The sequence below is a fragment of the Zonotrichia albicollis genome, chromosome 19, assembly GCF_047830755.1.
Source record: "Zonotrichia albicollis isolate bZonAlb1 chromosome 19, bZonAlb1.hap1, whole genome shotgun sequence".
Classification (NCBI taxonomy): domain Eukaryota; kingdom Metazoa; phylum Chordata; class Aves; order Passeriformes; family Passerellidae; genus Zonotrichia; species Zonotrichia albicollis.
The window spans coordinates 5,107,542-5,125,189 of NC_133837.1; the positions used below are offsets into that span (position 1 = coordinate 5,107,542).

Here is a 17,648-nt window from a genome sequence, read left to right on the forward strand (position 1 = left end):
GAAACAATGGGAAGGATTCTACTGATTGATGAATGGAAAATGATATTTGCCTTTACAAATAAACTGTAGGTTTGCTGATAAATGAAATTGGATATTGAAAGGTGAAAGAAACAATGGGGAACTGCCATGGACCCCAGGCACTGCTGCTGTGGGGGGCTGCAGGAAGGCAGGGGGGTCTCCTGAGCCCAGGAAGGGCTGCAATTGCTGCTGTCACCTGGCTGCACCTGCAGAGCTGTCTTGGTTTGGAAAGCCAGGAATCTGCTAAGGAAGGCAGGAGCCTCCCCTGAAATGGAAAATGCAAACCCCCTCCCTATGAGTTGCTATAAATTTTAAATTAAGGGGCTCTCAGGCAAAAGTATGGGAGAAAGAATAACAGTTGTTTATTAGGGAAGAAAATAAAAGGATAAAATAAACAATGCAGTAAACTAAACAAACACTGACAGAGTCAGAACCCAACCTGACCCCCTGTGGGTCAGGCTGTTGGCAGCAGTCCCATTGGAATTGTGGCTCAGCCCTCCTGCAGTGTCAGGGCTGGTTCTGTTAGAGCAGGGATCCTGTAGAAAGGTGCAGTCTCTTCCTCTGAAGATCCAGGGGAAGAAGAGGCAGCTGCTGTTCCTCTGGGGAATCCAGTGCAGAAGCCGTGCTGGTGTTCCAGAATCTCCAGATTATGTCCAGGTAGGAATGCTTGGCTCCTCCCTCTGGGCTCCCATCTCCCAATGGGATGCTGTAGTTCTTATCAGCCATGCAGGGACATTCAATAGCTGTTATCAGCAGATGTCTGCCCTGAGAGAGGATTGGGTGTGGAAGAGATAAGGAAAACTGCCCACTGAACAGAAGACAGCTGCCACACAGATGGCAAATAGAATAAATACATCCTGCCTTGCAGTTTGGGACAGGAGCCCTGGGTCAGGTCCTGCCTGCCCTGGTTTTTGGGAGGGCACAGAGGGTCTGACAGGCTCTGCCTGCCCAGGGGTGCAGGGAGAGTGAGGGAAAACACCCTGAGGCTGCACACTGACACAGCAGTGCAACAGGGGAGGCATCAATCCAGGAGTAGGTGATGCAGGTGGGACATAATCTACTTTACCAGCCAGTGGCTTAAGGCTGCTTAATTTGGCTGATTACCAGGAGCTGCTTTACTGCCAGTGCTCCCAGGGCTCAACAGCAGATTGATGGTGCTGCTGGAGCTCTGCTGAAGTGTCCCCTTCACCAGCAGCCCCTGAGCTCCTTCATGGGCAGCTCCAGCTGTGTGGCAGCTCCCTGTGTGCCTCCTGCTGCTCTCTTCCTTTGGGGCCCTGGCTAAGCAGGTCTGTGTTTTCTCTGTATAATTTAAATTAGTGAATCTGGAGCAGTGTAATGGTAGATGTGGGTGGATTTGCTGGCAGCAATAAATAGCTGTGAGTCCATGCTGGGGAATGGGTGCCTTTAAGGGGTGCAGCCACCCTGAGGGACCTTCTCCATCCCTGGAGCAGCTTGCCCAAAGGGATGGAGACAGGAGGGGCCATTGCTGCCAACCTGAGCCTGGCCTTGGGCTCTCTTGTTTGCAGTTAGAGCTGGGTCTCTGGGCTGTGATTGCAATGGATTATGTGTCAGAGTTAGTCCTTGGCTAGTTGGCTCTTTGGTCTTTTAATCTGCTTGAATCAAAATCGATAGTGAAAGTAAATAGAGGAGCATCAGAGGGGCAGGCAATCAAAGGGCTGGGGCTTTGCTCCCTGGGGAGATGCCAGAGTGGATGGGATCCCAGTCCAGCCCTGGGTACCACCCCAAGGAGCTGGGCGTGAGGTCTGGGTCTGCCTCAGCCCCACTAGAGATCTTCTGCTTTCCTCTGCAATAAATCTTTCAAGATTGTGCTGCCCTTTTGAGGGGTTTAAATAGCCTGGAGTTGTCCTTTAAAGGAGAAAACCACAGCAAATGATGCTTTAGATTGAAATTAATTCAGCTGGTATTTTCAGTGGACATAGGTAATATCTCACTGTGTCTGAGCTCCAGCAGCAGCAGGGGATTTGCTGTTGTGGGATGGCCAGGCAGGGCTGTGACACTCTGAGAAGGGAGGGGACCAACAGCCAACCAGCCAGGTTATGGATATTGGGAATACAGTGTGGGATTGCATTTTAGAGGAGACTCAGGTGTGACCTTATCACTCTCTACAACTCCTGAAAGGTGCCTGTGCTCAGCTGGGTTTGGGCTCTTTCTGCAGCAGCACTGACACAACCAGAGTACACAGCCTCAAGCTGCACCAAGGGGAATATAGGTTGGATATGAGGAAAAAGTTTTTTACAGAAAGGCTGATAAAGTTCTATTGTGGCAGGGGTCCCTTAGCCAGGGAATAAAGAGCTTTGACTCCATGATTTCAGAAGGCTGAATAAAAGCTTTATTAAGCTATACTATACTACCTACTACACTTGAGGAAAATTTTCACTGTGAAAGTGATGAGACACAGGAACAGAAAAGGCATGGATACACCATCCCTGGAAGTGCTCAGGGCCAGGTTGGATGGGGCTCTGAGCAACCTGATCTCGTGGAAGTTGTCCTGGCCCATGGCAGGAGGGTTGGAACAAGGTGATCTTTAAGGTCCCCTCCAACCCAAACCACTCTGATAACACCAAGGAGTGGCCAGGGCGGAAAGGAGATGCTCTCCACTCCTGCATGGTCAGAGAACTGCACAAACACAGAATATCCTGAGCTGGGAGGGATCCACAAGGATCACTGAGCTCCACTGAGCCTCACCTTTGAGTTCAGGTTGGCACATCAGCAGAACTGCCCTGGCTGCTCATCCTGCTCCTGTTCTGGAGGTCCCAGTGGCAGGAACTGGCAGGGGGTGACGCCTGCTCACGGCTGCTTTCACTCCAAGCAGGTATTTTAAAGACCTGTGCATCATTAGTGAATTCCCCAGGGTTTCAGCCCATCCAAATTTGAGCATATTGGCTGTTGACTATTCCGCTGGTTTCACAGAGAAGCTATTCCTTCTTCCACAAGACATCACCCTTAGGGGTTGCTTTCCTTTTTTCCCCTGATTTCATCCAATTACTTAGCTGTGTGCTCTTCAGAAGCCCCATAAATAATTCTCCTCCCTCTGCTGTGTTTACCAGCGTGTCTCATGAAATCCGGTAAGATATGATTGATTGCAATCATTATTTCCTAGTGCTGCTTTGAAAACCTCTGTCAGTTCAGTGATTGCCTGGAAAGCGTGGCTGCCACTCAGGAAAACTGTCAAAACCCTGTCATACCTTAACAAATTCCAATTAATCTATTGGTTGGGTTTACTTGTATTCGCTGTCCCATCATTGCTGATTATCAGGGGAAATCAGAATATTTTCCCTTTCTAATTAGCAGCTTGGTGGCTTTGTTTTTTAAAAGAAAGTGGTTTTCAGCACTGTTTGATTTTTCAGAACTGGAGTTTTGTGCTGTTAAGGTGGGTTTGGGTTTATCCTGGCTGCCTGCAGTGCTGTGGGTAAAATCTCCTTGGGGATCTTCATCACTGGCTTTAGGGAGAAGCCTGAGCTCCTGGCCAGGATCTCCTCCATCCTCTGGATCCCTGTGCTGGCTCAGGCAGCTGAGCAGCCCTGGGTGGGAGTCTGAGTCTCTGTTCCAGGTTAACAAATTAATCCTGGATCTTGCATTTTTAAAAGAGTCGCTTCAGCACTTTTGCTCCTTTCTTCTGGTTTTAATGAGACACACTTTCCAAGAGATGTAATAATCATTGCCAAAAAATGTCAAGGCGTTGTTAGCTTCCTTAAGCTGCTGGAAAAACAACAACAACAACAAAGCCCAGGAACAGAAAGAGAGAGGTGTTGATGCGGAAGAGCTTCGGCTTCATCTCCGAGTGCCAGGGGAGGGCTGGGGGAGATGTGTCCTGCCTCAGCTCTGCTTTCTGGCAGGCTGCCCCAAAAGATAATGCAGGGAAAGCTGGGATTTTTATTTTTGTATTGCTATTTTTACTTAGTATTTGGGATTTTTTTAAAAATTTCTTTATTTGAGAAGGAATATCTCGGCTCACTGTTGACAGCAAAGCTCAGAGCTCTGCTCTCAGAGCATCCTGCAGTGGCTCAAAACCAGCTGGGAATGGGATGGTGGCAGTGACAGGAGGGGAGATCTCGGGGAAAGTCAGGGGCCAGGCTGGTGGTGGGTGCAGAGTGCAGTTGTGGCTCTCTGGGATCCACAGGGAAGTGGATTTGTGCCCTGGTGGGAATATCCTCATCCCTCAGTAGTGATTTGGGAGCAGAGCTGTCTTTCAGCTGTGCTTCTGTGATGAACCTTTGGAGCATCATCCTTGCCTGGACTGCCAGGAATTCTCCATCCCCACTGCCTTCCCAGGCACAACCTCTGTGTGTTCCCAGCAAACTGTCACAACCTGACCCCCCAAACAGGCTGGGATCCAAATCCCCAGGCCAGGATGGGCTCCATGGGAATCTGGGGGTGGTGGTTTCAGCCTCTCTGGCCAGCTGAAGTGTTCACAGCTGGTGGTGTTCACAGGGGTCCCAGGATGAGGGAAGAGACAAGGATCTGACTCCATGTTTCAGAAGGCTGACATTATTTTATGATATATATTATATTAAAATGATACTAAAAGAATAGAAGAAAGGATTTCATCAGAAGGCTAGCAAGGAAAGGAAAGAAAATGGAATGATAATAAAATCTTGTGACTGACCAGACAGTCCAAGACAGCTGGACTGTGATTGGCCATTAATTAGAAACAACCACATGAGATCAATCAAAGATGCACCTGTTGCATTCCACAGCAGCAGATAATCATTGTTTTTATTTTCCTCTGAGGCCTCTCAGCTTCTCAGGAGAAAAATCCTAAGAAAAGGATTTTTCAGAAAATATGGCTACACTGTAGGGTTTGGGTCAGGTCTTTTTCCTGACCTCCAGCCTCACCCACTGCAGCACAAGGGATCAGTAATCACTGCCTCATGCAAAAGCTGAGTGTAAGGTCTAAGCTCTGACCTGCTGGCCATGCTGGGATGTCAGAGCAGGAACAAATTCTGAGTAGAAATGCCCATTTTGGGGGATGGTCAGTCCTGGGGTGGAGAGAGGGTGCTGGGGCTGCAACCCATGAACACAGCCCAGCTGTGGGAGGGATGTCACTGGAATGGGCTCAGTCTATGGACAAATAACTAAAGTGGATTTTCAGATTTAAGCCCATGTCAGAGCTGTTCTATTTCCCTTAGCTGTGCCTTTTCCTGATTTTCTCAGCTGTGTTTGAGGCAGCCCTTGTCAAAATGGAGCCTCAGGTTCCAAAATTCCACTTTTTTACCTCCCCATAGCATCTTTTAATTGCAGGCTCATTAGTGCTGCTGCTCTTCAGTGGAACAGGCTGTGACTTTGATATCGTGCAGGGGACAGGGTGACCTTCCTGGTGGGTGTGCCAGGTGGCTCCTGCACTCCCAAACCCACCCAGGAAAGTCTGGGGCTGCACAGGACCTTGGGCACCCACTGATTGAAGCAGAAGTCACTGATTCTTGCCATGGAGCTGAGGGAATGTCTGGGGAAGAGCCCAGTTTCACTCTCCATGAATGGTGATTTGTCCTCTTTTTTTTTTGAGGAATTGCTTTTGCTCTCAATGTTTCTTCTGTTTTGTTAGATAGAGTCAGGAAAAATAATGTGCTGCTGATAATCCCAGCCAAGCGTGGAAGGCAGCCTTTGGCAAGGTCTGGCTGGCCCAGTGTCATCTTCTTGGAGGGGTTAAGGGTTGGCTCACAACGCCGTGTTCGTGAGTGATCCAATGTTATCCCAGAGCCTGGCAGGGCAGTGTGGGGGCTGGAGCTGCAGTGCCAGTGCTGCCTGCCCTGGGAAGCTTCCTACTAAGGAAGATGAAACAGGAAAGCCTTACAAATATGCTTGCCTGGCAAAAGATTTTGAGAATATGGAAACTATAAGCGAGATTGAAATGAAAGCAAGCTTTGAGATACCTCAGTTACTGAACAACTGGAAAACAATGGTGTGGCCAGCTGAAGGTGATCCCCTTTTGATGGAACAACACCCTCTGCTTGCAGACAGGCCCAAGGGTCAGAGCAGACCCTGCCAGCTTGGCAGAAGGGGCCCAAAGAGGAGTTTTTAGGGTTTAAAATGTAACACAGTATGGTAATGTAGTGATTCTTATAGGCTGTATGTAAATGCTATAGGATTTGTATCTTGTACTAGATTGGTTAGTGAGAGTTAGAATATTCAACACAGAAGAATATTTATTGTATTGTAATGGGAACCTTGCTCTCTTACCCTTTTACTCTCTTACCCTCTCATCCTCTCTGCCCCTCTCTTCTCTGGGGCCTGCTCTGAGTTGTGGCTGGCAGCTCCCAGGCCCTTTGCAATAAAACCCAAGTTCCACAACCTGGCTTCAAAAATCTCCCATCTCCATCCATCGCCCCGATGCTCCTACCCTGCCTTCCCTGGGAATCAGCCTTCCCAGCCCCTGGGAGCTCTGGCTGAAGTGTGGGTGAATTCCTGGGGAAGCAGGGATGGAGCCAGGGCTGCAGTTCTGCAGCAGCATCAGGAGCTGTCACGGTGGCCCTGATCCACCACGCCACACCCTGCTCCCATCTGAACACCCAAACACCCACACCAAGGCCTCTGTGCTGTTTCACATGCTCAGCCAGCTCCTGTGGGGAGGAGAAGCCCATGCCAGGGCTGTCCCTGGCACGCCCTGCCATTGGGGTGCCCTGGTCCATTCTGCCACCCTGGCTGTGCCAGGATAGGGAATCCCAAACTCCGCCTGCCTTTGCAGGACGGGTTGTGCATCTGTTTGGAGGTGCATGAGGCGTCTTTAAGTCCTGATAGCAAACCAGGACATCCAGCAGCTGCTCTCCTTCCCAGTGCCACCCCCCTGGCTCCTGCTGCTCCCTAAATTAAATATGTGCTGCCTCTTGGAAAGCACATGAGAGTGGAACGGCAGAGATAAGCTAAACGGGAGAGGTTCAGGGGATTATGCACTGATTAAGTTATTACCAACGTGAAATGAGCCGAGCTGAGATGAAACAGGAGCTTTATTTTCTGTTCCCTGGCTCTGGGCTCATTGCCTGTCACTAGATGGCAAATCAAGCTGGGAGCCAGGAGCTCCTGGATCCCCCTGTGCTTTCCAGCAGGTCAGTGCCATGCACACCCATGGGAGAAACAGTGTTAAACAGGGCTGGGAACTGGGGGCCTTCCCTCTTGGGGGAGTTGATGCAGCACTTGAGCTATTTCCAGTGCTAGGTCTCCCACCCCACTGCAGATTTGAGCAGAAAATTTCTTCTTTTCTGGAACAGGAAAATCTGGTGCTGCTGGGAGGATGTGTTGGGGAGCACCACCCCTTTGATGAACTTCCCATGTTTTTCCTTAAGCATCCTCTGCAGGCTGCTGTCAAAGGCAGGATGCTGGGCTAGGTGCAGAGTGAAAAATAGAAGTGGCAAATGAAAGGCTGCTTACTTGGTGCTTGGGAATGAAGTCAGTTTGCCATAAGCCCTCGGGACTGTGACAGTGTTCACAGGGGTCTGAGGATGAGGGAAGAGATGAGGATCTGACTCCATGTTTCAGAAGGCTTGATTTATTATATTATTATATATATTATATTAAAACTACACTAAAAGTATAGAAGAAAGGATTTCATCAGAAGGCTGGCTAAGAATAGAAAAAGAAAGAATGATAGCAAAGGCTTTGGTCTTGGACAGAGTCTGAGCCAGCTGACTGTGATTAATTAGAAACAATCACATGAGACCAATCACAGATGCACCTGTTGCATTCCACAGCAGCAGATAATCATTGCTTACATTTTGTTCTTGAGGCTTCTCAGCTTCTCAGGAGAAAAAATCCTAAGGAAAGGATTTTTCAGAAAATGTGTCTGTGACAGGGATAGGCTGGATCAGGTGGATAAATCAGGATTTCATGCCTGGTGAGGGGGCTGGATCCAGGCTGAGATAACCACTGGCTATCCTATATTTTCTGTCCATCATTGATGGGACTGGAGGAGCCCAGCTGGATTTGGGCAGGGATTTACCCTGCTTGGGCAGTGTGATGGGGCTGTGGGGCAGAGCCAGGGAGGGGACACGGGGACAGCAGGGCACTGAGATGCTCCAAACACCACCGAGCCCACCCGTGGGGTGGGGAGCAGCAGGGGCAGCTGTGGGGCTGGAGCTGGGGTCCCAGGGTGGGGTGTGCATGCCAGGCTGGCCGTGTCTCAGCTCTCTCTGTGTGCTGCAGTGATGGGCGCGCTGGAGTCCCGAGGGGTGCTGCGCAGGATGAGCGACATGCTGGAGATGCTGATGAAGAGGATGGACATCCTGGCCAGGCTGGAGAACAGCACTGACTTCCACAAAGGGGATGAAGCACGATTCCCTCTGGACAGGTCAGTCAGACCCTGTGGAGCAGTGCTGGGCGTGGGGGCTTTGCAGGAGCAGAACACCCCAATGTGCTGAGCTGCTCTGAGGGTGGTGGGACCCAACAGGTCTTGGGAGGAACATTTTTAGCCTCATTTGCCATGTCTGGAGCTGTTTCTTTTGGGATTTCTGAGCTGACTGTGATTTTTAGGATTTGTGGTCACTCCCAAGCTTGTCAGAGTCCAAGAATTATTTGCACTATGCTCTCAGGAACACTGTGTGATTTTTGGGGGTGTCCAGTGCAGGACCAGGAGCTTGACTCAGTGATCCTTGTGGGTGTTGTTGTGATATTCTACGATTCCATGATTTCCTGAAGCAGCTGTCCCAGCTGCAGGTGTGGCAGTGTCTGCACTGCTGTGCTGTGGTGCTGCTGCAGGTGGGACATGCCAAGCAGCACCTGGCATGTGGGATGTGCTCCCTGAGCTCAGGACCCTTGCTCTGTGCCTGTACTCCATGGGCAGCTGTGGAGCTGGTGGCTGTTCAGAATCCAGGACTGATGTGCTCAGCATTGGAGTTGAGCAAGGTTTAAAATGTGCAGAAGGGCCTAAAATGATGCCCTGGCTCCCTGTGCTGCACATCTCAGCTGGCAGTGTGAGAGGCGCCATCAGACCTCCCTGTTGTGGCACACTGATTCACTAAAAAGACATTTCCCTGTGCTCTGGGAGCTTTTAAACATTCATTGATACTAATTGGAGTGTCAGTGCACAAATGGTAACTGGCGGTGGGGGAGCAGAGATGAAAAACCACAGGGGCAGCACTTGGGACAAGCTTGGCAGTGTGGAAAAGATGCCAGCGTGGATTTTGCTCAGGTGGAGCCTCAGGTGACACAGGAGAGGTGGATGGCAGGGATGTGACATGCAGGGGTCACCCCTGCCCTGCTCTGTGCTGCATCCTGCTGGATTCCTCATAACATTCCCACCTCCACCTCCTGCCATCGCTGTGCTTTCCCCTGCTCCCATCAGCATTTCCATCCCTCTCCTTCGCTTTCCTCACGAGCCTCTTTTGTGCCTATAAGAGAAAACAGAGTCAGTGAGCTTGTAATTAAAGGCTGAGCTCTGCCACAGTGCCTGCACACCTGAGCTAGAGCTGCAGGGCAGCCGTGGAATGCGTGGTCCTGACTTTTATGTACCATCATTTCCAGCACTGAGAAAATATAATTTGCCTCAGCCACGGTAGGTGCTGGGATTTTGTTGTTCCGAGGCTGGCTGGTACCCAAGTGAGTGAGATCACCAATAATCCCAGAGAGGAGTGGACAGGACTATTACAGCCAGCACTGGAAGGTGCTTGCTCACATTGAACGATTTTCTTGGCCAGTCTTGTGTTAAAAGAACCACTAATTTCAGGTGATGGTTGTTTCTCTACACCAGCAGCCAAGAGAGAAACTTAAAAGCATTTCTGTGGGCTGGCAGCAGTGGCTGCAGATGGGGATTTGGTGTTTCAGATCTGCTGTGGGAGTGATGGCTCTGGGGCCATCACCTGGAGAGAGGATGGGAGCTGATAGACCCACATCAAAAGAGCCTCAGGTTTTGTGTGTGTGCTCAGATGGGCCTGAGTTGGGGGCTGAGATCACAGATGTCTTAATTTCCAGTAATGGAAATTCAGGGGCAACGAGTTTATCACCTTTTGCTCCTTATAAGTCACCCCTAAAGAGAAATCAATTCTCTTCACCTGATTCTGCATCCAAACCCATCTGTCTCCTCTCCTTGTTCTCACCTGGCCTCTGAAGATCCCGTTCTGGTCATGGGACAGAGCATCTCCAGGTGAAGCAGCCACCACAGGGGAGTTTCTTGTGGGTGGGTGTTGGGGAAGATGAAACAGGAAAGTCTTATAAATATGATTGTCTGGCAAAAGATTTTGAGAATATAGAAGCTATAAGTGAGATTGAAATGAAAGCAAGCTTTGAGATCCCTCAGTTACTGAACAACTGGAAAACAATGGTGTGGCCAGCTGAAGGTGATCCCCTTTTGATGGAACAACACCCTCTGCTTGCAGACAGGCCCAAGGGTCAGAGCAGACCCTGCCAGCTTGGCAGAAGGGGCCCAAAGAGGAGTTTTAGGGTTTAAAATGTAACACAGTATGGTATAAATGCTATAGGATTTGTATGTTGTGCTAGATTGGTTAGTGAGAATCAGAATATTCAACACAGAAGAATATTTATTGTATTGTAATGGGAACCTTGCTCTCTTACCCTTTTACTCTCACCCTCTCTCCCCCTCTCTTCTCTAGGGCCTGCTCTGAGCTGTGGCTGGCAGCTCCCAGCAGGGCCCTGCACCCAGGCCCTTTGCAATGAACCCCAAGTTCCAGCCCTGGCTGCAGAGATCTCTCATCTCCATCCATCCCCACCATCCCACCCCACAATGCTCCTACACTGTCCCTTGAGTGTAACCAGCTGCAGTCCTGGGGACCCCCCTGTGCTGAGGAGGATTGGGCACCTCCAGCTGCCCCAGGACCCAGCAATGACTCCTGGACCCAGATCAGCCCCACAGAGACACCCAGGAGCTGTTCCTTGTTAGGATCCCGGGATTCCACCGAGGGCTTGTCTCCTTCCCTCCCTGCCTCTGTCTCTTTGATCACCAGTGACCGACTTGAGGCTGTCAGGGAAAGATAATACAATTAAAGGGTGGTAATTTCAAAGGGATTTTACTCTTCAAAGCGTCCCTGCTTGGCACTGCTGCTGCCTTCGTCTCCTTCCCGCTCTGCACAGCTGCCAGTGTGGGCTTTGTGCTTCCAGTTGCCCAAAAGTGGATTAATTCTTGTTTTTACAAAGTGCTCTCCTGCTTAAGGCTGGATCTCCAGTGGAATCAGGAGGGCTGGGTTTTGCAGAGCTCCAGCTGAGGGGAAGGAGGTGAAGGCTTTGCTGAGCTTTATGGAATAACCTGTGAGCACTGCACCACTCCAGCAGAGGTTTGGGGTGGCTTTACCCCTTGGAAAGTGCAAGGAAAACTCTGTATATGCAGGGTGGCATTAATGGCCTGCCTTGGAAAGCCTCCCAGATTTCCAAGCTGCAAAATCTTTCTTGTTCCATTGGGGCTGTCTCACAGGTGCCTCCATTTCCAGCTGATAAAACTCTTGGAAAACCCAAATGTCCCGCTCCAATTTTCTCCCCCTTGGAAGAGCTGCCCAAAAGTTTTGTGGCATGGCACACAGGCTGCACCTGTGAACTCCAGGGGTTGCTGGCTGCCTTCTCCAGCCCTGCCTGAGCTCCCTGCTGCCTGCATCCTGCCCGTGCTGGGAAGGGAAGGATGGATTCCCTAACGAGGGCCAGCAGGCTGCCAGTCAGCTGCAGGAAAATCAATACTGCTGTTAATTGAATGCAACCCTCGTAAATCATCCGAGGGGAAGGAAATTAGGAGTACTTATGGAAGCCTCCTGGAGAGCTGTTTACTGGGCAGGGGAAAAATATTAGTTTGCAGGGGAAGTGTTGATCTCTTGCTGAAAAGTGCTTAGGAAGGAGGGAGGGAGGGGAGGATAGGGTCTGAGTGGCTGACCCAAGCTGGCACTGTAACCCAGCAGTGTTGGGGCTTGGAAAAGCCCTTTTCCAGGAGCTGGGCTGCCCCTGCCCACCTCATGCCCCAGGGACATGGCAGAGGGCAAGGCTGGGGTCTGCAGCACTGGCATTCCTGGTCATCCCTGTCCCCACGTGGTGGTTAGCCTGCAAAGGGTGTTATTTGCTAACGACTGATTAATCTTCAAGCTTAATTACTGCCAAGGCTCAGTTAATTTCCACACACTTTAAGTATTTGTTCTTGTAATCATTACATGACTCCATATTCCCCCAGTAATTAAAAGTCTCGCAATATGACACTAAATGGATGATGTTCCTGCATCCTGCCAGCCTGGCTCTATTAATTCCTGAATTGCTGCTGGTGGCGAGCTGGCTGCAGAGAAATCCCTACCAAGGCAGTGGTGTCCTGCAGCCCAGGTGAGCCTGGAGCAGTCCTGGACCCCTCTGAGCATTGGCTCCCATCTCCTGAGGGGCTCAGAGGGGGCAAAGCTCTTCAGAGCAGCCCAGGGAAGGTGAGACCACCCTGAGGTCCAGCCTGGCTTTGCTGGGTGCTGGTTCTGCTGAGCTGAGCTCTGCTGCAGGAGCAGGGGTGCATCAGGAGACAGCAGCCTTCCTCCCCAGCACTCACCTTCCTCACAGGTTCCACAGCCCGTTCCATCCTGACAGAGGGGATGAGGTTTTCCTTGTCAGCTCCTGAGGATGTCTGCATCTGTGGATGATTTCACAGAATCACTGGGTTGGGAGAGACCTTCAAGATCGAGTCCAACCCAGCCTCAACCCCTCACCTAAACCCTGACGCCCAGTGCCACATCCAGGCTTTGTTAAACACATCCAGGGGTGGTGACTCCACCACATCCCCGGGCACATTCTAGAACTTTATCACTCTTTCTGTGAAAACCTTTTCCCTGATATCCAACCTGTATTTCCTTTGGTGCAGTGTGAGGCTGTGTGCTCTGGTTCTGTCTGTCCTGCCAGCCCCAGCTGAGCACAGGCACCTTTCAGGAGCTGTGCAGAGTGATGAGGGCATCCCTGAATCTCCTTTTCTCCAGGCTGAGCACCCCCATTTCAGTGTTACTTGGAGAGGATGGGCACAGTGTAGGGACTCACTGCTGCTCTGGAGTCCCCATCAGGGTCAGGAGAAGACATAAATGGAGGAATTCAGGCCTGAGCAGCTGAGATAAATTGCTTTTCTCTTAAGGCAGAGCAGGGAGGTGGCTGTGTGCTGCCAGCAGGGTCCATCAATGCACCCACATTTCCAGAAGGGCTGTGGCCTCATGGAAGAGCCCCACAGCCCAAATGGTGCTGGGCATCGCCAGCATGGTGATAGGACAGGTGCCAAGGTATGCCCAGGTCACTCACACCCTCCCCTCCTGCTCCCAGGCTTGCACCTCCCCCAGCACCTCCTGCTCAATTTGCTGAAATTAATTCAGCAGAGGCTTTGCTTTCTGTTTATTTTTAAATTTTATTTTTAATATTTATATTTATATTTATATTTATATTTATATTTATATTTATTTAATGTTTAATAATTAATAATTAATTTTATTCCCATGCCAAAGCATTGACACACTGAAAACTGCTTTATCACGGGGCTGGCAAATGAGATTTCTTGAATGAGCACCTGAGGCCAAGTGCAGTCACTGCTGGTTTTGTGCTGTGGTTGTTTTGGGGTGGCTGCACAGGGGCAGGGCTGGGCAGTGGTGGTGTGGGGCTGCCTTTAGCCAGCCTGTGTGTCTGCTTTACCCCACAAAGAAAATCAGAGACTGTTAACCTCCAGCAGATCCCCTGATTTTGGAGCAAACAGAGGGCCAAAATACCCCTGCTAAAATGAAACACAGCATGAGCACCAAGCACACAGCTGGCAAAGGAAATGGGGGGCTGAGGAATGTATCTTGCCCCAGAGGATCCTCTGCCCCAAGGATTCTGACCACAACTGGTGGTTTTGGGCTCACTTTTAGGCAGGTCCCTCTTAGTGAAGCCTGTGAGGCTGGCAATGCCTTCCCAGCTCACTGAAGGGAGTTTTTCCCAGCCTGTAGATAAATATATCTGATTTATGCCCCAACAAAGGGGTGATCCCATACCCCTCCTTTTCACGATCCCCTGTGTTCCCATAAATAAACTCACAGCTGCCCAGGCCTGTGGCTCAGCCCAGTTCTGCTCTGAGGGTCAGGAGGAAAATGATGTTTTGGGCTTGTGGCTTCAGCTTTGTGTTCTGCTTGGGGAAGATCTCAAAGCACTCTGAGAGTATTGATAAAATATATAGCATTGATAAAATATTTTAATTAGTGGTGTTGGTTATACTTTGCTGGCTGTGCTGGTGAGCTACAGGGTTTGGTTGGAAAGCTGGTTTTCATCATTTTTTTCATGAAGTTTATTGCCAGCTCACTGAAATGTCAGTGTCCCACCCTGGGGTGTGCAGCCATGGGCTTTGGGATAGCTCAGGGCCTCTTAGAAAAGTATTTGTGTGAGAAATATCACCCACAATCAGCTGAAATGAAAATAAATGGAAGTGCTTTAGTGAGCTAAATGCTGCTGCATTTATTATGTGATTTATTATGTAACTTGGTGTTGGAGCAGTTCAGGCAGGGCTCTGCCCATGCATCATCTGGCATTTGCTTCAAAGGAGTTTCCAAGGAATGCTCCCATCCCAAATCATGTTCTCTGGGTGAATTTCCCAGGGTGAATTCCCAGTGAGGACAAACAGAGTGAGCTCAGGTCTTTACTCAGGTGTTCATGGAGGGGAGACTGAGCTGTTTGTGTCACACTGAGGTGGAAAACCTTGGGATGTACAGAGACCCCAGAAATTACACTGGGAACAAATGCTGTCCTCTGGTTTTTTAAAAAATATTTTTATTTCATTTGACTGGCAGGAGCAGCCTGTGAAGAATAAACCCACTTCTCAGTGGCATGGACCTTCTCACATGTGCAAAGCCAGGTGCCCTGTCCTTGTCCAATGTCAGAAAGGCACTGAGGGTATGAGTGACCTGGCAGAGCCCCCTCCAGGGGGAGCAAAGCAGCTGTGCCTCAGCCCCTGCCCTTCTTCCCTCCAGCATGACTCTAAATTTCTACCATGATGATCATAAGCAGAGCTTTGGGCTTTTTCTCTGCTTGCTGGGAGTCTGAGCCTTTCCCAAATGGGGCAGGATGTGGAACCCTCCCTGCACATCCCATCCCAGCACGGGGTGTGCTGCCCTCCCACCACAAGGACCAGCACTCATCCAAGCCCAGGGGAGCAGCACTGCAGGGATGAAGATTAAATCCAGGGTTACAAGGCCAATAAACAGAAAATGCCCAGCTGAGCCTCCTGAGCCACTGCTGCCCCTTGTGCTCCACCTCCTGTGTTGGGGTTGTCGGTGTCAGGGGACTGTGACACAAATTTCAGACAGAGCATCAGCACCCCAATAATCCCCCTAGGTCTGTGTCCTGCCCTCTCCCACATGGGCAGGCCTGGATTCTGGGTTTTTGGATACAAACCATCTCAGAGAGGATGTGGAGATGCGCATCAGGGCACGGATCTCCCAAAAACATTTTTCCTCCAGCATGGATGAGTTTTACTTGTATTCTCTTATGTTTGTGGAGCAAAACTTTTAATTTCTCCATCTTCTTGAACATTTTAATGACTGTTTTTGTTATCCAGCACTCTGATGAGAGCTTTTCCCCACATCCCTGGGACCCCTCAGCTTTCCAGCCACTGAGTTGGTGACTTCCCAGAGCTGGGTGACTGAGTGTTTCCCATTGGAGGGGATTGGGGATGAAGGGACAGATGGATGGATGGGAAGAGCATCCTGAGCCCTCAGGGTGACCTGCTGGAGCTGCCCTTGGGGCTCATTTTCCCTGGAGATGTTTGAACAGGCACCACCTCACAAGCTGCACAAGAACCAGGAGGACAGAAAAGATCCTTTTTCCCTTGGCATTCCCTTTCCCTTCCCTGTGGGATTTCAGCTCCCTGTTCTGGAAACTGAGGCTACTGTGGGGCTGGATGTAATTTGTGTCCCCAGAGCAGTGAAACAGCAGCACCAGTCCTGCTGCTTTCTGCTCTGCTTTGGGTCTTTGGGCAAACAAATTAAGAAAATATTTAAAGAGGCAAATGGCAGCACAGACACAAGTGGAAATCCTTTGGTAAACTGCTCTGTGCAAATGCTGAATTTGTTGATGTATTATCTTCAGAACATCTGCTTTTCTCCATCTGTATTGGTCTTCCCAAAGCCATGGCTTTCACAAGTTAATAGCAAGAAATATTGGATGAGCAAGCAAATATGTTTAGGGCTTGTATTATGAAGACAACACACAAAGAGAAAGAGATTCATCTTTTCATAATGCCACTTTTATAAAAGGCAATAAAAATACAGTGGCTTGTAAAGGGATAAACAGGCTGAATCCGAGCTGGTGCTGTGGAGTTGGGGACAAGAGCAAAGTGAAGGGAACCAAATTAATGCATAAAAAAGTGACAGAAAACCCAACCTCCGGCTATATTCTATGGCAAATGATCTGTCAGTGGGGAAAGATACATCTTAATAGCAGTTTTTGAAAGGAGATGAATACTGTATACAGAGCATTATAAGGCACAGTGTGATCTGAATCCTAATCAACAGGGGGAAATATAAATCTGAAAATAATAAAGACAAAATCTATATTGATGGTTAGGAGTTAAAATACTGTATTTGCTGTAGTAAACGGTTTTAAGGTCCCAGAGAAAAATTTATTCTAGGAAAGCTGTGGTAATTTAGTGTAGTTTCAATAGCTGGCAGAGTGCCAGCACATTTTGGTGGCATTTAGCATGTCACTATGGAAAAACTTAAAAAGCAGGAAGGGAAAAGGCACAAAGCTGCTCCCTGGGCAGTGGTGGTGCTGGAAGAAAGGAGATTCTTTTTCCACTGGGCTGGCAAGGGCTGTGCTGGCATCCTGGCTTGGATCCACCACGTGGTGGGATATCCCTGCTCTGCTGAGCTATTGTTGAGCAGAACAAGCTACTTACCTTGTCCTTCCTGGTGTCTCCAGTTACTAACAACAAGGCATCAAACTCCTACGAGGCACAGAGAACCTTTTCACATTGAAGATACACCTTTAACTGCCTTATTTTCTTGTCCCCTGCCTGGGTGACAAATCGCTGTGCTGATAGTTGATGTAACTTATGCTTAACCTGCTTGTCATCTCCTTAATGCCTCACATGAAATGTGCTGCTCCTGTGATGGCCTTGTTACCCAGCAGATACAAACACAGGGACCTGTCAGTGTTCCCAGCTGGGAGCGTGGCTCTTCTCCCCAGGTGTGAAATCCCTCCCTCAGAAAAACCCCACGAGGGTTTGGTGGCATCCAAGGATGAGGAGCATGGGAGATCTGAGCCTGGTTCTGTGTTTCAAAGGGACTTTTCTGCTTTTCTCCCTCTCCTTTTGATGCCTCAGGTTTTGGCTTTTACATTTTTCAGATTCTGTGCTACTTTTGAGCTTTATATGAGGGGATGGTGAGCTCTCTGCACTGAATAGGGAGACAAAACAATTCCTGCTCCAGCTGGGCACCAAGGACAAATGATCCAAATCTCAGCCCCAGAGCACAAACACCGTGGGGTGGAGAGAGTAAAACAAGCAGGATGGGACGGGATGGGCTAAAGCTGGAACTGGACAATGAACTCCAATGTGCAAATGGAGCAGAACTGATCACAGTGAGAGACCCCGTGCCCGGTTGTGCATTTTGGGGCCATTTTGGTTCATCTTGGGTGCAGCCCTGGCTGGGCTCTTGTGCTGCCCAAGGTGGATCCATTGAGGCCTTTCAATAAATCCCTGCTTTGTTCTTTAGCTC

General features: G+C 49.6%; 1 protein-coding gene across 1 annotated transcript in view; it reads left to right on the forward strand.

Moving 5' to 3' along the window:
* MGAT5B (alpha-1,6-mannosylglycoprotein 6-beta-N-acetylglucosaminyltransferase B) overlaps positions 1 to 17,648 on the forward strand; it is an 80,357-nt gene that overhangs the window by 22,762 nt on the left and 39,947 nt on the right. Inside the window, exon 3 of the mRNA XM_074554786.1 lies at positions 8,173 to 8,317. Coding sequence (XP_074410887.1) covers positions 8,173 to 8,317 — 145 coding nt within the window. The remainder of the gene's footprint in view (positions 1 to 8,172; positions 8,318 to 17,648) is intronic.